The sequence below is a fragment of the Aotus nancymaae genome, unplaced genomic scaffold (assembly GCF_030222135.1).
Source record: "Aotus nancymaae isolate 86718 unplaced genomic scaffold, 86718_ANA_hifiasm-v0.15.2.pri h1tg000065l, whole genome shotgun sequence".
In the NCBI taxonomy this organism is placed as follows: Eukaryota; Metazoa; Chordata; class Mammalia; order Primates; family Aotidae; genus Aotus; species Aotus nancymaae.
Window position 1 is genome coordinate 15,002,027 of NW_026988480.1, and position 19,965 is coordinate 15,021,991.

Sequence of the window (19,965 nt, forward strand, 5' to 3'; positions counted from 1 at the left end):
GTGGGATGGGGGAGAGGGGACAGTGAGATTCTTTTAAATAAAGAAAACCCTCAGAAATTAAATAGAGTGGGACACCTAGGGCACTCCAAGTGATTCTGTGTGGCTGAAGAAGAGAGTGGCAGAAAGTGTGGTGGCATATGAGGCTGGAGAGGTAGTGAATACAAATCAACTGTATTTTAACATAAGAGCAATAAAGAGTCAATGAAAGGTTGTACGCAGAGAAGTTTACAATCAAATATCTTTTCTAAAATATGACTCTAGATGCAGCATGAATAAACAAAGGAGAGAGATGGAGAGACTAGTTAAGAGGTTGTTGCAATCGTCTAAACGACGGTCAATAGTGCCTTGAACTATTAAAGATGTGAGAATGGAGGGAAGGGCACAGAGTGAGAAGTTAACAGGTGAAATTAACAGAACTTGTGACATGCTGGGATTTGGGAGTATATATGAAGGAGATGCATCCAAGAAGACTCCCAGCTTCCTGACTTGGGGATGTAGGTGCTGCCAATCATGAAGAAAAGAAACTCAAGAGAAGATTTTAAAGAAGGGGCAATGAATTCAGTTTGGGATCTATACTCAAAAAGGAGAGAAGAAAAGAGAAAAACATACAATAATCAATGGCAGCAATGAATTTGGCTCTCTGTGAATATAGTGAATATTCTTACACTGTATGTTCAGTTGAACTGTCTCTCAATCTTTGCATTCATATGTTTACCCTTACTATATCCTAATTGTTAAATAAATGAATACCATCTGTGTAAATGAGTAGGAGAAAACATGCCTTTTAAAAAATCTTCCAAATAAATTACATAGTAATAATATATTATTAATATTTCTGAAAGAGAAATCAGGATCTTGGACACATTTCATGGATGAAAGAATTCAGTAAAGGGCCCAAAAATTAAATAACGGAACCTCTGGGAAAAACAGCTGCTCCATATAATCTTTTGCATAGGTGAAAACAAAAGTCTTCTCTGAAGTCTTCCTGCTATGAGCAATGAGAAAAAACATTTAAACAGACTTTACCATGACAATATTAACTACATGCCACCAGCTTTAGTGCACATGAATGCTCAGAGTAAAGGATAACTTCCTGACTCCTAAGTGGGGGTGATGTCAAATAAGGAGACAATGATTCTTTGCTTTGCAAGGATCCTTATACTATTTAAAGTTGAGAGAAGACTTTCTGGCTGAAATACATGATATCCACAAGATAGCACAGATTTTGAATGAGCAGTGAAATTGGGAGTCACTCTGACATGATTTCTAAGAGGTTTGATGAGACTAGCTTAATTCATAGAATTTAGTATGTGCAAACACAGAAAAGAGCCATCATTGGCCAGGCACGGTGGCTCATGCCCGCGATCCCAGCACTTTGGAAGGCCAAGGTGGGCGGATCATGAGGTCAGGAGTTTGAGACCAGCCTGGCCAGCATGATAAAATCCCATATCTAGTAAAAATACAAAAAATTAGCTGGGCGTGGTGGTGTGTGCCTGTAGTCCCAGCTACTCAGGAGGCTGAGGCAGGAGAATCGCTTGAATGTGGGAGGCAGAAGTTACAGTGAGCCAAGATAGCACCACTGCACTCCAGTCTGGGCAACAGAGTGAGACTCTGACTCAAAAAAAAAAAAAAAAAAAAAAAAAAAGAGCCATTATTATAGGATGAAAAGACTTTTTAGATTTGTAGATGCTCTAAAGGCATTGATCTTCTAGCCACTTGCAGCAATGTGGCATTTGTAGCACAGCTTGTAACTGTTACCGTAAATCCTTTCCCAGATATAAAATTACAATGAAATTACAGCAAGTCTGCAAAGACTATCACTATTAAAGTCTGAATATTTTCTTCATTCCTACAGTTTAGTGCAAGAGTCTTAGAAAATATTTGCAAATTGTGGACCACAGTGCAAACTTAGCAACATTTTAGATCACTAGAAAGAAAAAAATCTGTAATTTATTTGTTTATTAGTAGAAGAGGACCAACCACTATAAAATGGGAACTCAAAGAAAGAAGAAATTCAATGCTCTGAGAATAGACTGTGCCTTATTTCGGAAAGGTTGTATTGCAAAAAATCATGTTCAAGTCTTGTTTGTTCAGTGTTTTATTCCTTTCTATTGAAAAGCAAGAACCTTATCTCCCAAATGCATGCCACCTAAGTATGAGGAGATGTATTACTTTTAACTCAAAGAATATTTATTGTATTAGGAGTACTCTCAGGGCATTGCAGGTAGTGTTTTGACTGGCTGGCTGGTTGACCTTAGGGTTTTTCTGAACACTTTCCCCTTTATAGTGATCCCACCTCGAACAAGGACTGAGAAGCCAAGGTCAGTCCTCCACTAACCTACCCCTTAAACCAGAAACTCGAGCCAGTATCTTTGAGAGGTTCGGTATTACAGTTTTTCCCAACTTGAAACTGAACCTCGAAATGGTTCCTGACCCTGAATCTCGCTGAACTGCGATTGCCCATCCAAATCTTGTAAAGAAGGCATTGTAAAATCAGTTATTGACTGGAATTCAGCTAGCATTAGAAGAGTGGCAAAGTCCTAGTTTTTGTCAGTGCCACATGCAACTGAAGAAATGTGGCAAGGGAAGGTGGGAGTGGCGATTCTATGAATCATCCAGTGAGCAAGGGATTCAGCCCTGTTGCTGTCTATTCTTTTTTTTTTTTTTTTTTTTTTTTTTTTCAGACAGGGTCTCACTTTGTCACCCAGGTTGGAGTGCTATGGCATGTTCTCAACTCACTGCAGCCTCGACCTCCTGGGTTCGAGAAATTGATCCTCCTCCCTCTGTTTCCCCCAACAAGCAGCTAGGACTATAGGCATGTGCCACCACACCCAGCTAATTTTGTTTTTTATTTTTTGTAGAGATGGGGCTTCACCATGTTGCCCAGGCTGGTCTCAAACTCCTGAGCTCAAGTGATCCACCTGTCTCAGTCTCTTAAGGTGCTAGGATTACAGGCATGAGCCACTGCACCTAGCCTGTTTCTGTCTTTTCCAAAATACCTTTCCTTAATCCCTTAGGGCTGGAAACCAAGACTGTTTCCCTGGTTACGAAAGCCCACTCACTAAAGCAAAGGGCAGAGAAGAGAGGATATAAAAATTGCTTAGAGAAGAAAGCCAACTTGTATGTGTGTGTGAACACATCAGTTAGGGCTCTGACTGTTAGCATCAGAAAGTGAATTTGAACTTGTTTGAACCAAAAGGTTCCTGGGATAGCTTATAGAATCCAAGGCATCAGGAAATAGCTTGACCTTTTTCAGTCTTAATTCCAAAAATCTCAGGGAAGGGATGAAGATCAATAAACTGTATCTAGGAAGTAGAAAGACTTTGCAGGTACCTTGTGGGTGGTGGGCTAAGGGCATTGGGTGGTAGGGAGACAAGTCCTAGAAAGTGGGTGCTGGGCAGACGATCCAAAATATGGTAATTACAGCATATCATAAATGATTAAAACAGGACTTCTGCACCATTAGGCCTTCTCAGCTGCAATAAACAGACCTAGGATGGAGAAAAACAGGAGAAAAGAAAGGTCCATCTTCTATATCAGCTGATGAAAGCCCATGGTGTTGTTACTCCATGCCCAATCCTATCAAAAAGGCCTTCCCCCATCCTTCTTTTCACTTATCTGCACCAATGACAGGCACTGAAGCACAGTGAAAAAAATGGGAGAATGTCTCAGAACAGGGTAAGGGAGAAAGAGTAGGAACGAGCTTGTGGGAACAGGAAGAGTGGAACACCCCAGTTTGAAGCAGGATCTACAGGAAGCAGCATGAGGGAAAGGCATCAAAGGAATAGCATTTCCGAAGGCTCTGGGGAGGAGTAGGCATTGTGGTAAAGGCTCTGGGAAGGAGTGGGCATTGTGGAGGGAGTTTCTCCAGTACTTTCTAGTCATTTATGTGTCAGAGAAGTTCATGATACAACAGCTGGAGATGTTAGGCCTTGGGTTCTGGTACTGCCACATAAGTATTTTTCTCCAGCAGTTATCAAACCAGTTAGCAAGATCATCCAGGAGTCTAACAATGGTGCTCTTCTTTCTTGGGTTCCCCTGGGTATGCTCCCTTCTTGGAGGAATGAGTCTTCCCTATTAATGATTAAAGCCATTTTTTCCTTAAAGCAATAATCAAAAGGCCATAACCTTGGCATGGCATGCAGTTTTAGGCAAAAAAAAAAAAAAAAAAAAAAATTCCAAAACCTGATTTCTGGGTCAGGGGCTTGTAACTAAGGTTGTGTTTTTCTATGATAATAATGCCATCAATAGTGCATAAGCCCCAGGTTGTCACATTCCAACCTCGCTTATCATAAAATGAATGGAATACAGCAGAAACGCAAAAAGTATAAAGCATAAAACTCTATGGTGATTAAGTTTTGTTTTCTTTGTAAACTAATGTTCAAGGTAAGTACGAAACTGTGAAACTGACATTATATGCTATTTATTTTATTACTGATACTGCAACAGTAACAGTTTGTACTATTTTTCATATCATGTATAGATTCAACTGTGTTGTGGATTAAAGCTTTCTGGCTAAGAAATGAGGTGCAATTACTGTTTATATTAAAAAGTTTTAAGATTTAATCAATTAACATACTGGTTGTGTTAAATTTTGGAACACAATTGCTGACTGCCATTGAGTTCACTTAGTGCAGCAAATCCTTCCTCTTTTTTCTTCTGTTCCTCTTTTTTTTCAATTTTTCATGTCTTTATGTTAGAAGAAGGCTCTTGCACCACAAACATACCTTGAAATTGTACTCTTGCTGAAAAATGGACCTTGTTTCACAAATGACATTTGAAGCCAATTGCAGGATGTGTTTAAGTATTTTGTTTCAAAATTTTGATTGAAAATGAAAGATTTTCTACGAAATAATATGTTTTTCTGGCACAGCTAAACATCTGGATTCTGAGCAGATTGAATTCATGCTTTAAGTTAAAAAAATAGTTTTGTGCTTTTCTGTCAAAAATATGAAAGAAGTTCAGTAAGTGGATTGTAGGGAAAACTCAAACAGATGGTCTTTGAAATATTCTTTTAGTAAACATATAATAGGAATCTAAAGAATGAAGAAAATATTTCCTAAATTATTCAAAATCACTACATTAGAGTATTGAGGATTTTTTAAATTTTGTTTTTGTTTTTGAGATAGGGTCTAACTCTGTCGCTCAGGCTGGAGTGCAGTGGTGCGATCTCAGCCTACTGCAACCTCTGCCTCTGGGTTCAAGTGATTCTCTTGCCTCAGCCTCTCGAGTAACTGGGATTACCGGTGCGTGTCACCACGCCTGGCTAATTCTTTTTTTGTATTTTAGTAGAGATGGGGTTTTACCATATTGCCCTGGCTGGTCTTGAACTCCTGAGTTCAGGTGATCTGCCCACCTCGGCCTCCCAAAGTGCTGGGTTTACAGGTGTGAGCCACTGCACCCAGCCCTGAAGAGGTTTTGTTTGTTTGTTTGTTTGTTTGCTTTTTTTTTTTTTTTTTGGTATTTTCTGATATTTCCAAAGAACTTTTAGGAGACCTTCAGATTTTTCAGTGATCAAGCGATTCCATTTCTACAAATTTTTCCAAGAAAATATTTATAATTTGGAGACATGCACAAGATGCAATGTTCATCACAGTATAGTTTATAATAGTGAAAACTTGAAAGCAACCTAAATATTGAAAAGTAGAGGAGGATTGGTTATATAAACCATGGACATCAACTCCATGGAAGACTATATAAGCATAAGTAATTATGTAGCTCTATATTATGTGCAATTACATTGTTGATATATTAATACATTTTTTAAAATGTCACGGAACTCTAGAGTGTGATTCAATTGATGTATTAATAAGTTTTTTAAATAATGCCACAGAACTCTAGAGTGTGATTCGAATTATGTTTAAAACACATATAGGTAGTCCCTTGTATATACATTTGTGGGAAAAAAATCTGGAAAAATATCTTTCAAAATACTGCAATGAATATAAAGACAAAATTCCATCTAGGGTCTCTTCTCTCTCTTGTTCATTACTGGGTAATATTGGACAGACCATTTATATATTGCCTTTTTCTTTTTTAAAAGACATGAACCTTCTCCATTAATTTCTAATACTTCCCATCTAGACATCCATAAATGTGAAGTATTAACATACTCTGGAGTGTTTTTAAATATCTTCAATTAACACTCTGACTCACTGGACACCAGCTGGGTGTTCAACAACTTAATTCTGTTACCAACCACCCAGAGTTAGCACAGTTCCTACAGCTTAGGGGCTCAGTCCCACAAAACTGTCCCCCATGTCAAATGTCAGTTGCAAGTCCTGGACCTCCTGTGCTCTGGCCAACCAGCTATAAATTGGAGGTTCCTATGAACCCCCTCCTAAGTTTCTATAACTTGTTAGAATGACTCACAGAACTCAGGAAGACACTTTTTTTTTTTTTTTTTTTTTTGAGACGGAGTTTCACTCTTATTACCCAGGCTGGAGTGCAATGGCGTGATCTCGGCTCACTGCAACCTCCGCCTCCCGGGTTCAGGCAATTCTCCTCCCTCAGCCTCCTGAGTAGCTGGGATTACAGGCACGCACCACCGTGCCCAGCTAATTTTTTGTATTTTTAGTAGAGACGGGGTTTCACCATATTGACCAGGATGGTCTCGATCTCTTGACCTCGTGATCCGCCCACCTCAGCCTCCCAAAGTGCTGGGATTACAGGCGTGAGCCACCGCGCCCGGCGACACTTTACTTACATTTACTGGTTTATTATAAAGGATACAAATGAACAGCCAGATGAAGAGGTACGCAGGGCAAGATCTGGAAGGGTACCAAGCACAGCAGCTTCTGTCCCCATGGGGAACTCCATCCTCCCAGTGCATGGATGTGTTGGCCAAGTTGGAAACTCATCAGATCTCATTTCAAGAGGTGTTATAGAACTTAATCTCCAGTCTTCCCCACCCCCTCCCTGGTGGGGGATGCTGCTGAAAGTTCCAACCCTACAATCAATTGGTCTTTCTGGTAACCAGTCCCATCTTGCTGCTATATAGGAACCCTACCCTAAGTTACCTCTTTAGCATAAACTCAGGTGTAATAAAAAACGGATTCAATAATAAAATGTTCTCCTACTGCTCAGAAAATTCGAAAGGTTTTAAGTGCTCTGTGCCAGGAACCAGAGACAAAGACAAAATACATTGCTTATGATAGCACACATACCTAGAAGGATGATCACTTATGGGAAATTGCATAGAAAAGGGTAACTGGTAGCATTTTCTAAACTCACTATGAGTAAGGTACAACTCTATGTTCTCTATAATTGTACAGAAACTAATATTTTTGGGCCACACTCTTTATCTATAAGAGGCCTCTGATAATCCCTGAACAGTCTCCTTTGAGAGATTGGGTAAAGGGCAACTCTGCACATTCCCCTAAATTCCTTTTCTTCTTTTTATGAAAACAAGTAAATCTTGAGAGTGGTCCTGTGCCTCTAAATGAGGATGATGGAAAATGAAACCTGAAGAGGAGACAGCAGTGTTTGTTATGTGCACACTGAAGTGCAGGAAATAAAACAGCAGTACAACAGTGATAAATACAACTGGACCCCAGCCTTTGGCAAGGACTTTGACGTACATTTGCTCATTTGTTTTTCTCAACAACCCTGATTGGAAGGTACTTTTAGCCTATTTAACAGTTAAGAATACTGGAGTTTGGAAAAGTTAACTTGTCCTAGATTTTATTATAAATGGCACACACAAAATTTGAATCCTGATCTGATTCTCAAGCTCTTAAACATCACGATGAACTAGAAAGAACCAAATGCAAGTTGGTACGCTGGCAGTACTGTTCTTGCCTTATGTCCCAAGATTCCAAAACTTTTATAATCTGAAAGTTTGTTGTTCTCACACACGTGAGCATGTGATCTCTCCCTGAACAAATAGAAAAATAATAATTTCCTCAGGTGCAGTAGGTGGTATCTTTCAGCCAAGTCATTTCTATTCTCGAAACTTCTCAATGCTCTCCACCACTGTATCAGTTAGGATTAAGTCTGTCTGCATGTGATAGGCAAGCTACAATAACAAAAGGGATTTTTATTTCATTCAAAATAAGTTTGGAGGCCAGGCACAGTGGCTCATACCTATAATCCCGGCACTTTGGGAGGTGCAGGGGGGTGGATTATCTGAGCTCAGGAGTTTGAGATTAGCCTTAGCAACATGGTGAAACCCCATCTCTACTAAAAATACAAAAATTAGCCGGGTGCGATGACACATGCCTGTAATCCCTGCTACCTGGGAGGCTGAGGTAGAAGAATCACTTGAGCCGGTAGGTGGAGGTTGTAGTGAGCCAAGATGGTGCCATTGGACTCCAGCCGAGGCAACAGGAGTAAAACTCTGCTTCAAAAAACATTAGTTTGGAGGCAGGCAGTTTAGAGTGGCATGGTAGCTTCAATCATCAGGGATCCAGGCTTCTCCTATCTTTCTGTTTCATCCTTAGAATTTGGTTTTCATCCTCAAGGTCACTTAAGGGACCTATATGGTAGTTGGAGAATCTAATAGCAGAAAGGGTAAAAGGGATATCCCCAGCTGTCTGTTCCCTTTTAAGAGACTTCCCTGAAAAGCACGTATAACATTTCCACTTGTATATCATTGACCAGAACTTAATCATGTAGCCATACCAAACTGTGATGGAGACCTGGAAATATCTTTTATTTAAACACATTGCTGTCCCTAATATTTTAGGAGTTCTTTTACTAATAAAGTAGAAGTGAATGGATATTAGGCAGGCATTTAGTGGTCTCTGCTACAACTGCCAGTGGAATTATACACAAATTTATATAAACAGACTCTAGCACCATTCTACTTAATTGGTCTTTTATCTGACTCTTTGAATGCTATTCCACATCTTTATGTCTCTTCTTATACTGTTCCCTTTACATGGAATATTTCTCCCTTTCCTCTTACCATCAGCCTCTTACCTAGCCTTTAAGGACCACTGGATGTGCTCCTTGAAGTCACATCTGATCTTTCCAACTGATTTGATCACTCCCACCTTCCAACTCTCACACAACGGCTCACTTAAACTTCCCAGATACCCCTTTTTTTGTGTCATTAATTGCTCTAAATCTTCGATGTCTTTTTATTTTCTCATAGAACATATCTGAAACGTACTCAGGTGGCAGGGCACCAAATAGTCTAGTTCTTGAGAAAACACCGTGAATGGAAAGATGTTCAATTAATTAATTGATTCAGTCAACAAATAATTATAGTGATCCTATTATGCACCAGACACTGTGCTAGATGCCTGGTACATGTTTAAAAGTAAGGAGTTGTCAAAGCAAGCTTGATTTTATTGTTGGGATTTATTTACTATTTCTATGTATTTTTATGTCTCAGTCCTTGTTATAGCTAAGTAACAGCAAAAAATCAAAGATTTCAAGAAAGCACATGTGAAAACCTAAATAAAATATTTTACCTATTAATCAATTGATTTCTTTCTGTGAATTGGGAAAATAAAGTGACTATTTGATTTTACCAATAAAATCCCTTGGTGCAAATCAAGGCACACTAATTTCACAAGAATCTAGCAAGAGAACCACCACAGTGAGTCTAAACTCTATCCCTTCAATGTCCCCTCAAATCCATGTATTTTCTAAGATTCTGTCTTAGGTTGTAATACTATACAATACTATACCTCAAATATCAATGAAAAGTAATGGCAAAAACCGCAATTACTTTTGCACCAACTTAATATATGCTGAAAACCTCATATTATTTATCTTCAGCACCAGACTCCTCTTAGCTTCAAAACCAAATAACCAAATATCTACTGAACATTTCTTTTACAAGCCAAACAGGAAAAAGATCAACTTTCCCATGAAAGATGGGTAAAGAGCAAGAGTAGAAAGGACAGAAGAAAGTTGAAAATGGCCAGTAAACTTATGAAAAACATCAACTCATTATAAATTAAAGAAATACAAGTTAAAACAAAAATTAAAATATTAATACTACTTCCTCAGCTAAATTGACAAAATGTGTAAAAAATGATAATATGTAATGTTTGATGGTAGGAGGGTTTAGAGCTCTCATATGTAGCTCATGGGAAAATAAATTGTGAGAGATTGAATACATAAAGAGACAATGGCCAGACCGTATACTAAAATAGAGTCCTGACCCAGAGTCTGAAGCAACCTGCGGTAACTTGCCCAGGAAACCAAGCCATTGTCTACAATAGACAACCCAGCAATCTAGCCTGACAGTCAAAATGCCATCTCTAGTAACAATCTAGGAAACTTAACTATAACCTCTGAAACAATCAGCCTAAAATGACCAGTACTTTATTGATAGTTGACAACTTCCTTAATTTTTATCCCCACCCCAAATAGGATAAACCCGAGAAAACCCAATATCCACCCCTAACCAATCATGTAGGTTGCCCCACTTCTAGTTAGCCCACCTGCAGCTTTCTCATGCCAACAGCCTCCAACCAGGGCCTACCTGAAGCCTTCCCTTTTTCCACCTTCCTACTCTTGTGTCTGTCTTTGAGTCTCTGCCACTAGTGGCTGACTCTGGAGGTAAGGCTGTTTAGGCCCCAGAGAGAACACACGTGTCTCAGAGATTATGTGACCTTGGCTTCTGGGCCACTGAGGCACAGGGAGTCAAAAAAGGCACTGAGGCAACCACCACATGCTGCCATTTGCGATGCCCTCTGCTGGTCACCAGCTACTCCGGTGAATGGGAATTTTAAAATGCCTGTCTTTGAACAAGATGCTACAGATTCCTGAGGATTAAGAAACAGAATTCATAATGTTCAGAAACATGGAGAGAGGATCAGTCAATCTGAAGGCTGGAAGTAATACAGTGGTTGTGCAGATTTTGGCAAGGACAACTTTATATTGTGTCTTGACTTGAACAGTTACCTGTTGGATATCCTCAACAAAGGTTTAACAATTAATTTATTAAACAACTGAGATTTTTTTTTTAAATCAATGTTCACATGACAGAAGAAGACAATTTAAAGTAGCAAGCAAAAATAATAATATTATTTGTTGGCTTATAAATTGTTCTCTGGCTCTCCACTGCAAAGACTGCTTTATATTCACTGAATATACTTAAAAAGGTTAAAAAAAAAAAAAAAGGCACGAACACTTTTAGAGTAAGCAGCATTTGGTAATCACAGAGCCTTTGACATCAGAGAAGGCTGAATTCTGTTACCAGTTCTGCCCCTTACTAGATACACGACCTCTGAGCTACGGTATTCTCCCCTATAAATGGGAATGATAGTAGGGATTGCTGTGAGGATTAAATGAGATAATTTATGCAAAGCTATAAACCGAGGGTGCGATATAGTAAGCGCTTAATAAATACTAGAATAACCACAGAAACAAGAACAGTAAAATAAGCTATAGTATTAGTAATGGTTATGTTCAGATTCTTCAAAGCAGAACTCCATTGAGCTCGGAGAATTGGCAGCAGAAATGAGCCCCAGTAAGTCCGTACACTAGGAGATTTCCAGGCTCAGATGAAGCTAAAACTACATTTCCCAGAAGGCCTAGGGCCCAGTGTCTGGTTTCCTCCCATTTCCGGGTCTGTCATGTGACTCTCCGGTCGCGCCATGGCGGAAGCAGAGGAGCAGGTAAAGAGTGCAACTGCTAGTTGAGGGCACAGGGATGTGGAGACCAGGGTGGGCTGTTTGGGGAGGGTGGAGTGGAGTGGGTGGAGGTGCGGAGCTGCTATAAGAGGGCAAGCGGGCCCGCGGCAGGGCGGGGTGGGAGGGCGAAAGTTCCTTTCCGAGAGCAGAGACGATGCCTGCCCGGGGAGGGCACCTGGGGAAAGCGTACCGACACACCCCCGCGTTCGGGAGGCGACCTTTCCTTGGGCCCCTATTCCTGTGGCCTTTGCCCAGTGAAATTTTGGCAAGAAGGCCAGGCTACCCCAGGGACTGGCTACCTGTGAGAGGCGGAAGAGAGGCCAGGTGATTGAAATTTAAGTTGCCTTCCACTTGAAGTAGGACAGTAAGAACTAGGAGAGAGGAGACGATGAGTCTTGTTTTGTGTCTGTTGGATTTAGGTACAGAACTGAAACACAGTTGCGGTGCAGCAGGGATTAAATGCATCGGTTCTGGAGCAAAAATGCCTAGGGTCCAAGTGCTGGTTCCTTTTCTTACTGAATGTGTTACTTTGAACCACTTATTTAACTTTCCATTGTTAAGATGGGGATAATAATCGGGCCATCCTCAGAGGGTGGTTTAAGATAGAGTTTATACACAAAGTTAGGGTGCTTAGAACTGTTGGACTCCATAAATGTTAAATGGGATTATTTGTTATTTGACAGGTCATGAGCTGGCTGTATCCAGTCAACAACTGGCAATGTGGCACTGGAGTTTAGGGTAGAAATGAGTGATGGGAATATGAATTATTTTCATATAGCAATAGTGGTAATCACACATTATATGAAATGACAAAGTAAAAAAGACAAGAAAAGCAGACCGAAAAAGAGGCTAGAACTTAGGGGAGGTAAAATTTCCATTTCCAATGTTATTTCAGTAGGATACTGTTTTTCCTTACCAGTTAACAGGGCTGTCAGCTGCAGTGATTTTCTCTAAACAGTGACTTGATGATGGGCTGTTTAGAATCCTAAGAGACAATTTTTACTATTTTCAACACACTTCATTTGTTTTTACTTCATAGTGAAAATTCGTTCTGTATGTTTTATGTATGTCAGTAATGAAGACATTTGACTAGGTAGAAATTTGGTTTGGCTGGTCATTGTGATAACAAGATAACAAAGTATCTTACCTAACACTAGAGCCTCCCTTTTCCATTTTAACAGTTCAAAGGAAAACACTCATTAAGAACGTATCATTTCATGACTGCCATCACTCGTTTGAATAAGGATGAGATTGTTTTTCACATTGTGCATCTTTATTTCATGTTGAAATTTTGTTTCATGGTTTGATTTAAAAGCAAAAAACTTTCGTATTTTCTTAGATATAGTGTAATATAGAAATGGTGAGGGTTGTTCTTAGAAAAACCATTGTTTTATTCCCTTGGAAAAAACCTTTGAAATATTTACCACTGTTTAGTGGAGAAGAAATTTGACAAAATTGTCTGATGTAAAAATGACATATACAAAGTTAGGGATATAATAATGTTTCACATTTGTACATTATATTCTAGTTTTAAAAACCCTTCCATATTGCATTCGGTCCTCCCAAAAGAATTCCGTGAGGTAAATGTTTGTTCTCATACATGGGTGAAACACCTCTGATATTCCAGACCTTCCAGTGGCTTCTCAGCTTATTAAGAGGAGAAGCCCACATCCACTACAGTAGCCCGATTGCCCCACAGGACCTTGACCCAGCTGCCCTTAGCCACCCTTTCTTGACCTTGTTTTTCCAGCTACTTTCCTCTTCCCCTTCTGTGACTCTGCATCAGCTTATTCTTCAAAAAGCCAGGCAGGTTCCTACCTCAGGGCCTTTGCTCATGCTATTCCTTTTTGAGGAACCCTGATACTTACAGGCTTCCTCATTTCCTTCATGTCTTTGTCCAAGTGTTCTTTTACAGTGTGACCTTCCCCGACCATGCTTTGAAACCTTCCTGCGTTATTTTTCTCTATAATGCACATCACTGTTTGACATACTGTATTTTAAAATTTGTTTGTTTGTTTGTTTCTGTATATTTCTGTGTATCTCTTACCACAGAGCTTGGAACATAAGCTCCATCATGACGAGGCTTTGTTCACTGCTGTATGTCCAACACCTAGAACATTGCTTGGTACTTAATATGTGTTAAATGATTGATTTTTACTGATAAGCAAATTGAAATTCAGGCAACTTGAGTAACTTGCTCAGGCCTATATCTATAATATAGTGAGTCAACAGTCCTCTGTCTCCAAAGCTCATGACTTTTCACTAGACGACCCTGCCTTTTCAAATATATGTAAGAACCTAAATCTAAATCATGTTTTTACTTTATAAAGTACAATTAGACCTTTTCATTTTAATGATTTTCCCTCAAGCCATCAGTCCACCTTTAATGCTTAAAAAGCCAATATACAATTGGAGTGGGCATTCTCCTCCCCAGTGGTGTCACTATCTGTCTTAAAAAGACCACTGGTGGGCCAGGCACAATCATGCCTGTAATCCCAGCACTTTGGGAGGCCGAGGTGGGGTGACTGCTTCAGCCCAGGAGTTCGAGACCGGCCTGGGCAACATAGCAAAACCCCATCTCTACAAAAATTAGCCGGGCATGGTGGTGTGCACCTGTAGTCAGAGCTACTTGGGGGCTGAGGTGGGAGGATCACTTGAGTCAAGGGAGTTGAGACAGCAGTGAGCCATGATAGTGCCACTGCACTCCAGCCTGGGCAATAGGGCAAGCAAGACCCTGTTTCTTTTCTTTTTTTTTTTTTGAGACGGAGTTTCGCTCTTGTTACCCAGGCTGGAGTGCAAAGGCGCGATCTCGGCTCACTGCAACCTCCGCCTCCTGGGTTCAGGCAATTCTCCTACCTCAGACTCCTGAGTAGCTAGGATTACAGGCAGGCGCCACCATGCCCAGCTAATTTTTTGTATTTTTAGTAGAGATGGGGTTTCACCATGTTGACCAGGATGGTTTCGATCTCTTGACCTCGTGATCCACCCGCCTCGGCCTCCCAAAGTGCTGGGATTACAGGCGTGAGCCACCATGCTGGGCCTGACCTTGTTTCAAAAACAAAACAAAAACAAACCCAAGCAGTCTTTTGTAAATGGCTGAAAAAAACAAACATTCACTAATTGTTCAGTTGTTTTTTAAAAGAAAGCTAGTGAGTAATTGTACCTACTCTTGTCCTTTAAAGATTAAAAATGGCTAGGCTTTTCTCTGTTTTTTTTTTTTGCATTTTGCAGTTGGAATCCATTGAAGTCTGATGAAGATAGTAGGGCTTTATTGTACCATTTTTTTTTTTAAGCTAAAAGTGTGTAAAAATGGAGAAAATAGGGCTGGGCGTGGTGGCTCATGCCTGTAATCACACCAGTTTGGGAGGCTGAGGCAGGTGAATCACCTGAGGTAAGGAATTTGAGACCAACCTGGCCAACATGGTGAAACCTTATCTCTACTGAAAATACAAAAAAATTAGCTGGGCATGGTGGTGGACACCTGTAATCCCAGCTGTTTGGGCGGCTGAAGCAGGAGAATCACTTGAGCCCAGGAGGTAGAGGTTGCAGTGAGCCGAGATTGTGCCATTGCACGCCAGCCTGGGCGACAAGAGGGAGACTCCATCTTAAAAAAAAAAAAAAAAGAAGAAAAGAAAATAAAGTTGTTAACTGTTCTATTATGCTACATTGAACCTTTTAGAAAACTTGGCATAATTTTTTTTTCTTGGTATCATGTATCATAAATGCCAGTAATCTCCAGGATTAGCAACACAAAACTAAACCTCTCCACATTATCTTTGCTGAGTGGTGTTTTCTTTGGTGATTGCTCCCTCCCCCACCTTAATTTTCAGAAGAACCAAAATACTGACATCTGCACTGAGTTATTGTAGTATAAAATAGCTCAGAGGATCTAAAACTAAAATTGCTTTTTAGATATGAATGAAAAATATTTTATAAGTCATTGGGAGATCCTTGCTTTTGCCTAATATGGTAAAAGTAGTTGTCAAAAGTAACTACATATATATTTTATAGTTTACAGAAAAAACATACCCTGCATTCTGCCTGGAAATCTTCTAACCAGCAGTTTTACTTAGGTTCAAAACGATTTATAGTTGACCTTCATAATCACAGATGCCCAACAGTATTTGTCCATATCTCTCTTATGAATAACATTCTGCTTGAAGTCTGGTTGTTTGTGTATTTGTCTTATCTTTCCTACAGATTGCTGAGTCCTCAAGAATAAGAACAAGAACTTACTCATGTCTGTGTCTTCCACAGGACTCGTGTTTTATAGGTACTAGGTTGTTTAATAAAGCGTTAAAATGAATTTATTAGGGGGAAAATAGCATTCCAAATTGTCAAATTGTAAATTAGTAGGATTTGCATGAAGTTGCTTTATCTTACTTGAATCTTTTTTAAGTTATTAATTCAGATGTAATGTGGATTACATTCTATACTTTCTTTACTCTTGCCTGCTCCCCAGGTACCCTTTGATCTTTCCTACTCAAGCAGCCTGGACCTTGGTCCATTAAAGTATTTCCATGATTGGACCATCTATTCCTGAACCAAGTAGGAAAGTTTCTACTTTGAATTCTCCTTCTGCATTTTAGAAATTAGAGGATTCTGTCCTTATTGTAGATCACTTACGGATTATTAGATGGTATGTTTGTCATTATGTCTATCCCCATGTGATTGTGTTACAATAAAAATCAAATCAACACGAATTTGAGCGCCTCAGTTTTCTTGCCTGTAAACTGGGAATTTTCCTCCCTAAAACTTTTGTGAGTATGAAGTATGTTAAAACTTTTGTGAGTATGAAGTATGTTAAAGTGACTAGGTTGAAATGATTGTATAAATAGGACAGAGTTTAATCATCGAAACTTGGACTTGGCTTATATATGCACAATTCTCTTTTCTTACAGTTTGGCTAAGATAGATATTTTAAAGGCAGCTTTACTACTAACTAAAGGAAAAACAAAGCCCAAACAAGAAGTTGCAAAAGTATAGGATTAGACAGATTTTTAGAGGGCATACTGTTTCCCATCATGTAACTAAAATGTAGTCACAAGTTAGTTTTGCTGGACTTGCTTTTTGCTTTGTGAGTTTTTCCACTCATCTTCACCTGAGTTGGTTGGCTAGAGTCCAGTTCACTAGCTGATTGTTAGTAGCCTCCCCCGTGGCACCCACGTTAACACCTTGGGGACAGGACACTCATCAGGTCAGGGGCTTCTGTGTCTCATGCTGCTTCCTATTCATGGCTGTGGAGTCCCCTGTTCTCTTTGTTTCTTCTTGATGCCTGGGCCTCCTTACAGTTTTGTTGTTGTTGTTAAAAACCACTCTTCCAGGCTCTTATTTTAAACCTACTGAATCAGAATCTGTGAAGACGGAGTGTATTAGTGGGTATTAGCTAATTCCCCAAACTGAGTTTTGATGATTCTGATGCAAAGTCAGATTTGGGACAGGTCACCGGGTTACCAAGTTTGTCCTTTTTTCCACGCTGGGGCAGACATCAAGATTTTTTTTCATTTGCAGAATAAGATGAGTTCAGTAGCTGAGCCCAGTGGGTCGAATGGGCTTGGTAACCTGAGTCCTCATCTTTCCTACTCACCAGCCTAGGCCCTGAGTGTCTAAGACTGGCCACAACTCCTTTGAGCTTTTTTAAATTGAAGCTCTGTGACAACAGGAATATCAAATATATACCACACAAAATATTTCCTCCTTCCTGTGCCTATATCAGACAGTGGGATCTATTACAACTCCCTTTCTCATTATGCTCAGCTGGGGCATACAGTTTGTTGGGAAGAGAGAGAAGGTGGCAGTATCTCAGTGAGTGTTCATGTGTACCTCCAGGCATGGATGGAGATAGATGATTTCTTGGAGCTGATGTCTGCTTGGTTTTTTCCTGCAACACAGAGCCAGGTCAGCCTTCCCACAAAGCTTGGAGTGGCCTTCCCCAGACCCTAGCCTACCATTTCTCCCCCAAATTCTGTTTTTCTTTCCCAACAGTATGTGGGCCCTTACAATTCTGAGGACTTCACAACCCAGGCAGGTCCTGGATCCTCTCTCTCCTGGACTGACAGTCTTCCTCATCACCCCTCCTGATCTCTGAGGCCAGCTGTGCCAAGCCTTCTCCCAGGCCACTGTCACAGGGTTCTGTGCTGATGGGAGGATTAGGGGTGGGGGTTGATTGAAAGCCTATGTTAGAGAAGTCTTCTAGGAGCCCAAGGAATTGTTGGAATTGCTGCATCCTTGTTTGCTGCTACCTTCCTGCAGTTCCCTTTCTGTAACTGTCCTAAGTTCTTAAGCTGATAATTCAGACATGAGTCCAGAGAAAATATGCTTGGTATTGCTCCTAAGTGGAAGGGCAATATATACAGGAGGTAGAATATTGTTTTAGATTGGCGGCTTATCTCATCATCATCACTAGCAACATGTCCTTCCAATAGGATACTGGGAGACAAAGAGGGCATAGCCTTTGGGTTTATCCACAGCATGTTTAAAATGAGTACTAGTAGGACAAAGCAGTTAATATAAGGTTCTAGTTGAGGGGTATGGGAAGAAACATAAAAACCAAGCTCTGATGTTGAAGCGAGAGTGAAGGTCCTCAGGCTGAGTGCCTGGCAACCCCTCCCTGGGGTATCCCCAAGGGGTCCGCTGAGCCTGTAGAGCGTTCCATCAGGATGAGTGCAGAGTGGAGCCAGGGACTTCTAAGTGGAGGGAATGGCATGAGGAAAGTGCAGAGCAAGCAGCACAAATTCAGGCAGGGGGGTGTCAGTGCACATGAGCAGGAGTGCCTTGGTTTTGAAAACTGGGAGTGGTGGGGTGGTGGTGGAGTGCATTGTTCTGTCATGGGTGTAACCACTCAGCTACAACTGCTGTTATGTGGAAGTGTGGATCCTATGTAGACATATAGTCAGGAGTATAGGTTTTTATATGGAAGCTTTTTAAAAAACACCACCCAGGCCAAACAAAACACCTGCAGGCCATATCCAGACCCCCGGCCACTGATTTGCCACTTGTGGCATAGAGATATAAGCAATATCTTGACTAGGGGTTCTGCAGTATGGCTGGAGGGTCATAGGTTTGTGGAGAGAGTGGGGAGTGAGGCTAAAGATCTGTTGGGGGCCAGACTGGGAAGGACTTTGACTACTTTGCTGGGGAATCTGAAAGCTGTTCTTCAGGCTGGGACACTACTGAGGGTTGTTTGAGGAGGGCAGTGGCCATCTGATCTGTGCTTTGGGAAGATAATCCTGATGGCAGGTGATAAGTATATTAGAGAGGCCATATGTCAAGGCACAGACATCATTAGGTAAAGCTGTTTGGATAGGTGATTGGGCTTAAGGGATTGGTTTGCAAATGAAAGGTAAAGTGAAATGTTTGTGAGTTTAGCTGTCCATCTGTTACCCAGAATTGGCCTAGCTAGACATTTGTATCACTGGGTATCTTCCAGCCTATCACTTTTGCTTTGTTTGGAATAGCACTTTTTTTATTATGGTAAAATATACATAGCATAAAATTACCATTTTAACCATTTAAAAAGTTGAAAACATTTTTTGTAGAGACAGGATCTTGCAGTGTTGCCCAGGTTGGTTTCAAACTCCCTTGCCTCAAGCAGTCCTCCTGCCTCAGCCTCCCAAAGTGCTGGGATTATAGGTGTGAGCTACCCCCACTTTAACTATTTTTAAGTGTATGATTCAGTGGCATTATATCCACTCATGTTGTTGTTCAACCATAACCATTGCTAGAGTTTTGATGTTTGTCCACCTCAAATCTCATGTCCCCCTAATATTAGAGGTGGGAGGCGTTTGGGTCATGGGGGCAGATTCCGCATGATGGCTTGGTCCCATCCTTGAGGTAGTGAGCTCTCGCTCTACTAGTTTCCATGAGATTTTGTTGTTAAAAAGAGCCTGTCATCTTCCCCTTGCCCTTTTTTTACTTCCTGTCTTGGCATGTGATCTCTGCATACGCCAGCTACCCTTCAACCTTCTGCCATGAGTAGAAACAGCCTGAGGCCCTCATCAGAAGCAGTGCTGGTGCCGAGCTTCTGGTACAGACTGCAGAACCATGAGTGAAATAACCCTCTTTTCTTTTCTTTTCTTTTTCTTTCTTTTTTTTTTTTTTTTGAGAAAGAGTCTTGCTCTGACGCCAGGCACCAGGCTGGAGTGCAGTGGTGCAATCTCTGTTCACTGCAACTTCTGCCTCCTGAGTTCAAGCAATTCTGCCTCAGCCTCCCGAGTAGCTGGGACTATAGGCGCGCGCCACCACACTCAGCTAATTTTTGTATTTTAGTAGAGACAGGATTTCACAGTGTTGGCCAGGATGGTCTCAATCTCTTGACCTCGTGATCTGCCCACCTTGGCCTCCCAAAATGCTAGGATTACTGTCATGAGCC

At 40.7% G+C, this 19,965-nt stretch overlaps 1 protein-coding gene across 3 annotated transcripts in view; it reads left to right on the forward strand.

Annotated features, from left to right (window-relative positions):
- Positions 1–11,536: 11,536 nt before the first annotated feature.
- Positions 11,537–19,965, forward strand: part of VPS41 (VPS41 subunit of HOPS complex) — a 206,826-nt gene continuing 198,397 nt past the window's right edge. For all 3 annotated transcript variants that reach the window (XM_064366755.1, XM_064366757.1, XM_012473695.2), the window contains exon 1: positions 11,537–11,579. In XM_064366755.1, the coding sequence (XP_064222825.1) occupies positions 11,559–11,579 (21 nt within the window). In that variant the 5' untranslated portion in view covers positions 11,537–11,558. The remainder of the gene's footprint in view (positions 11,580–19,965) is intronic.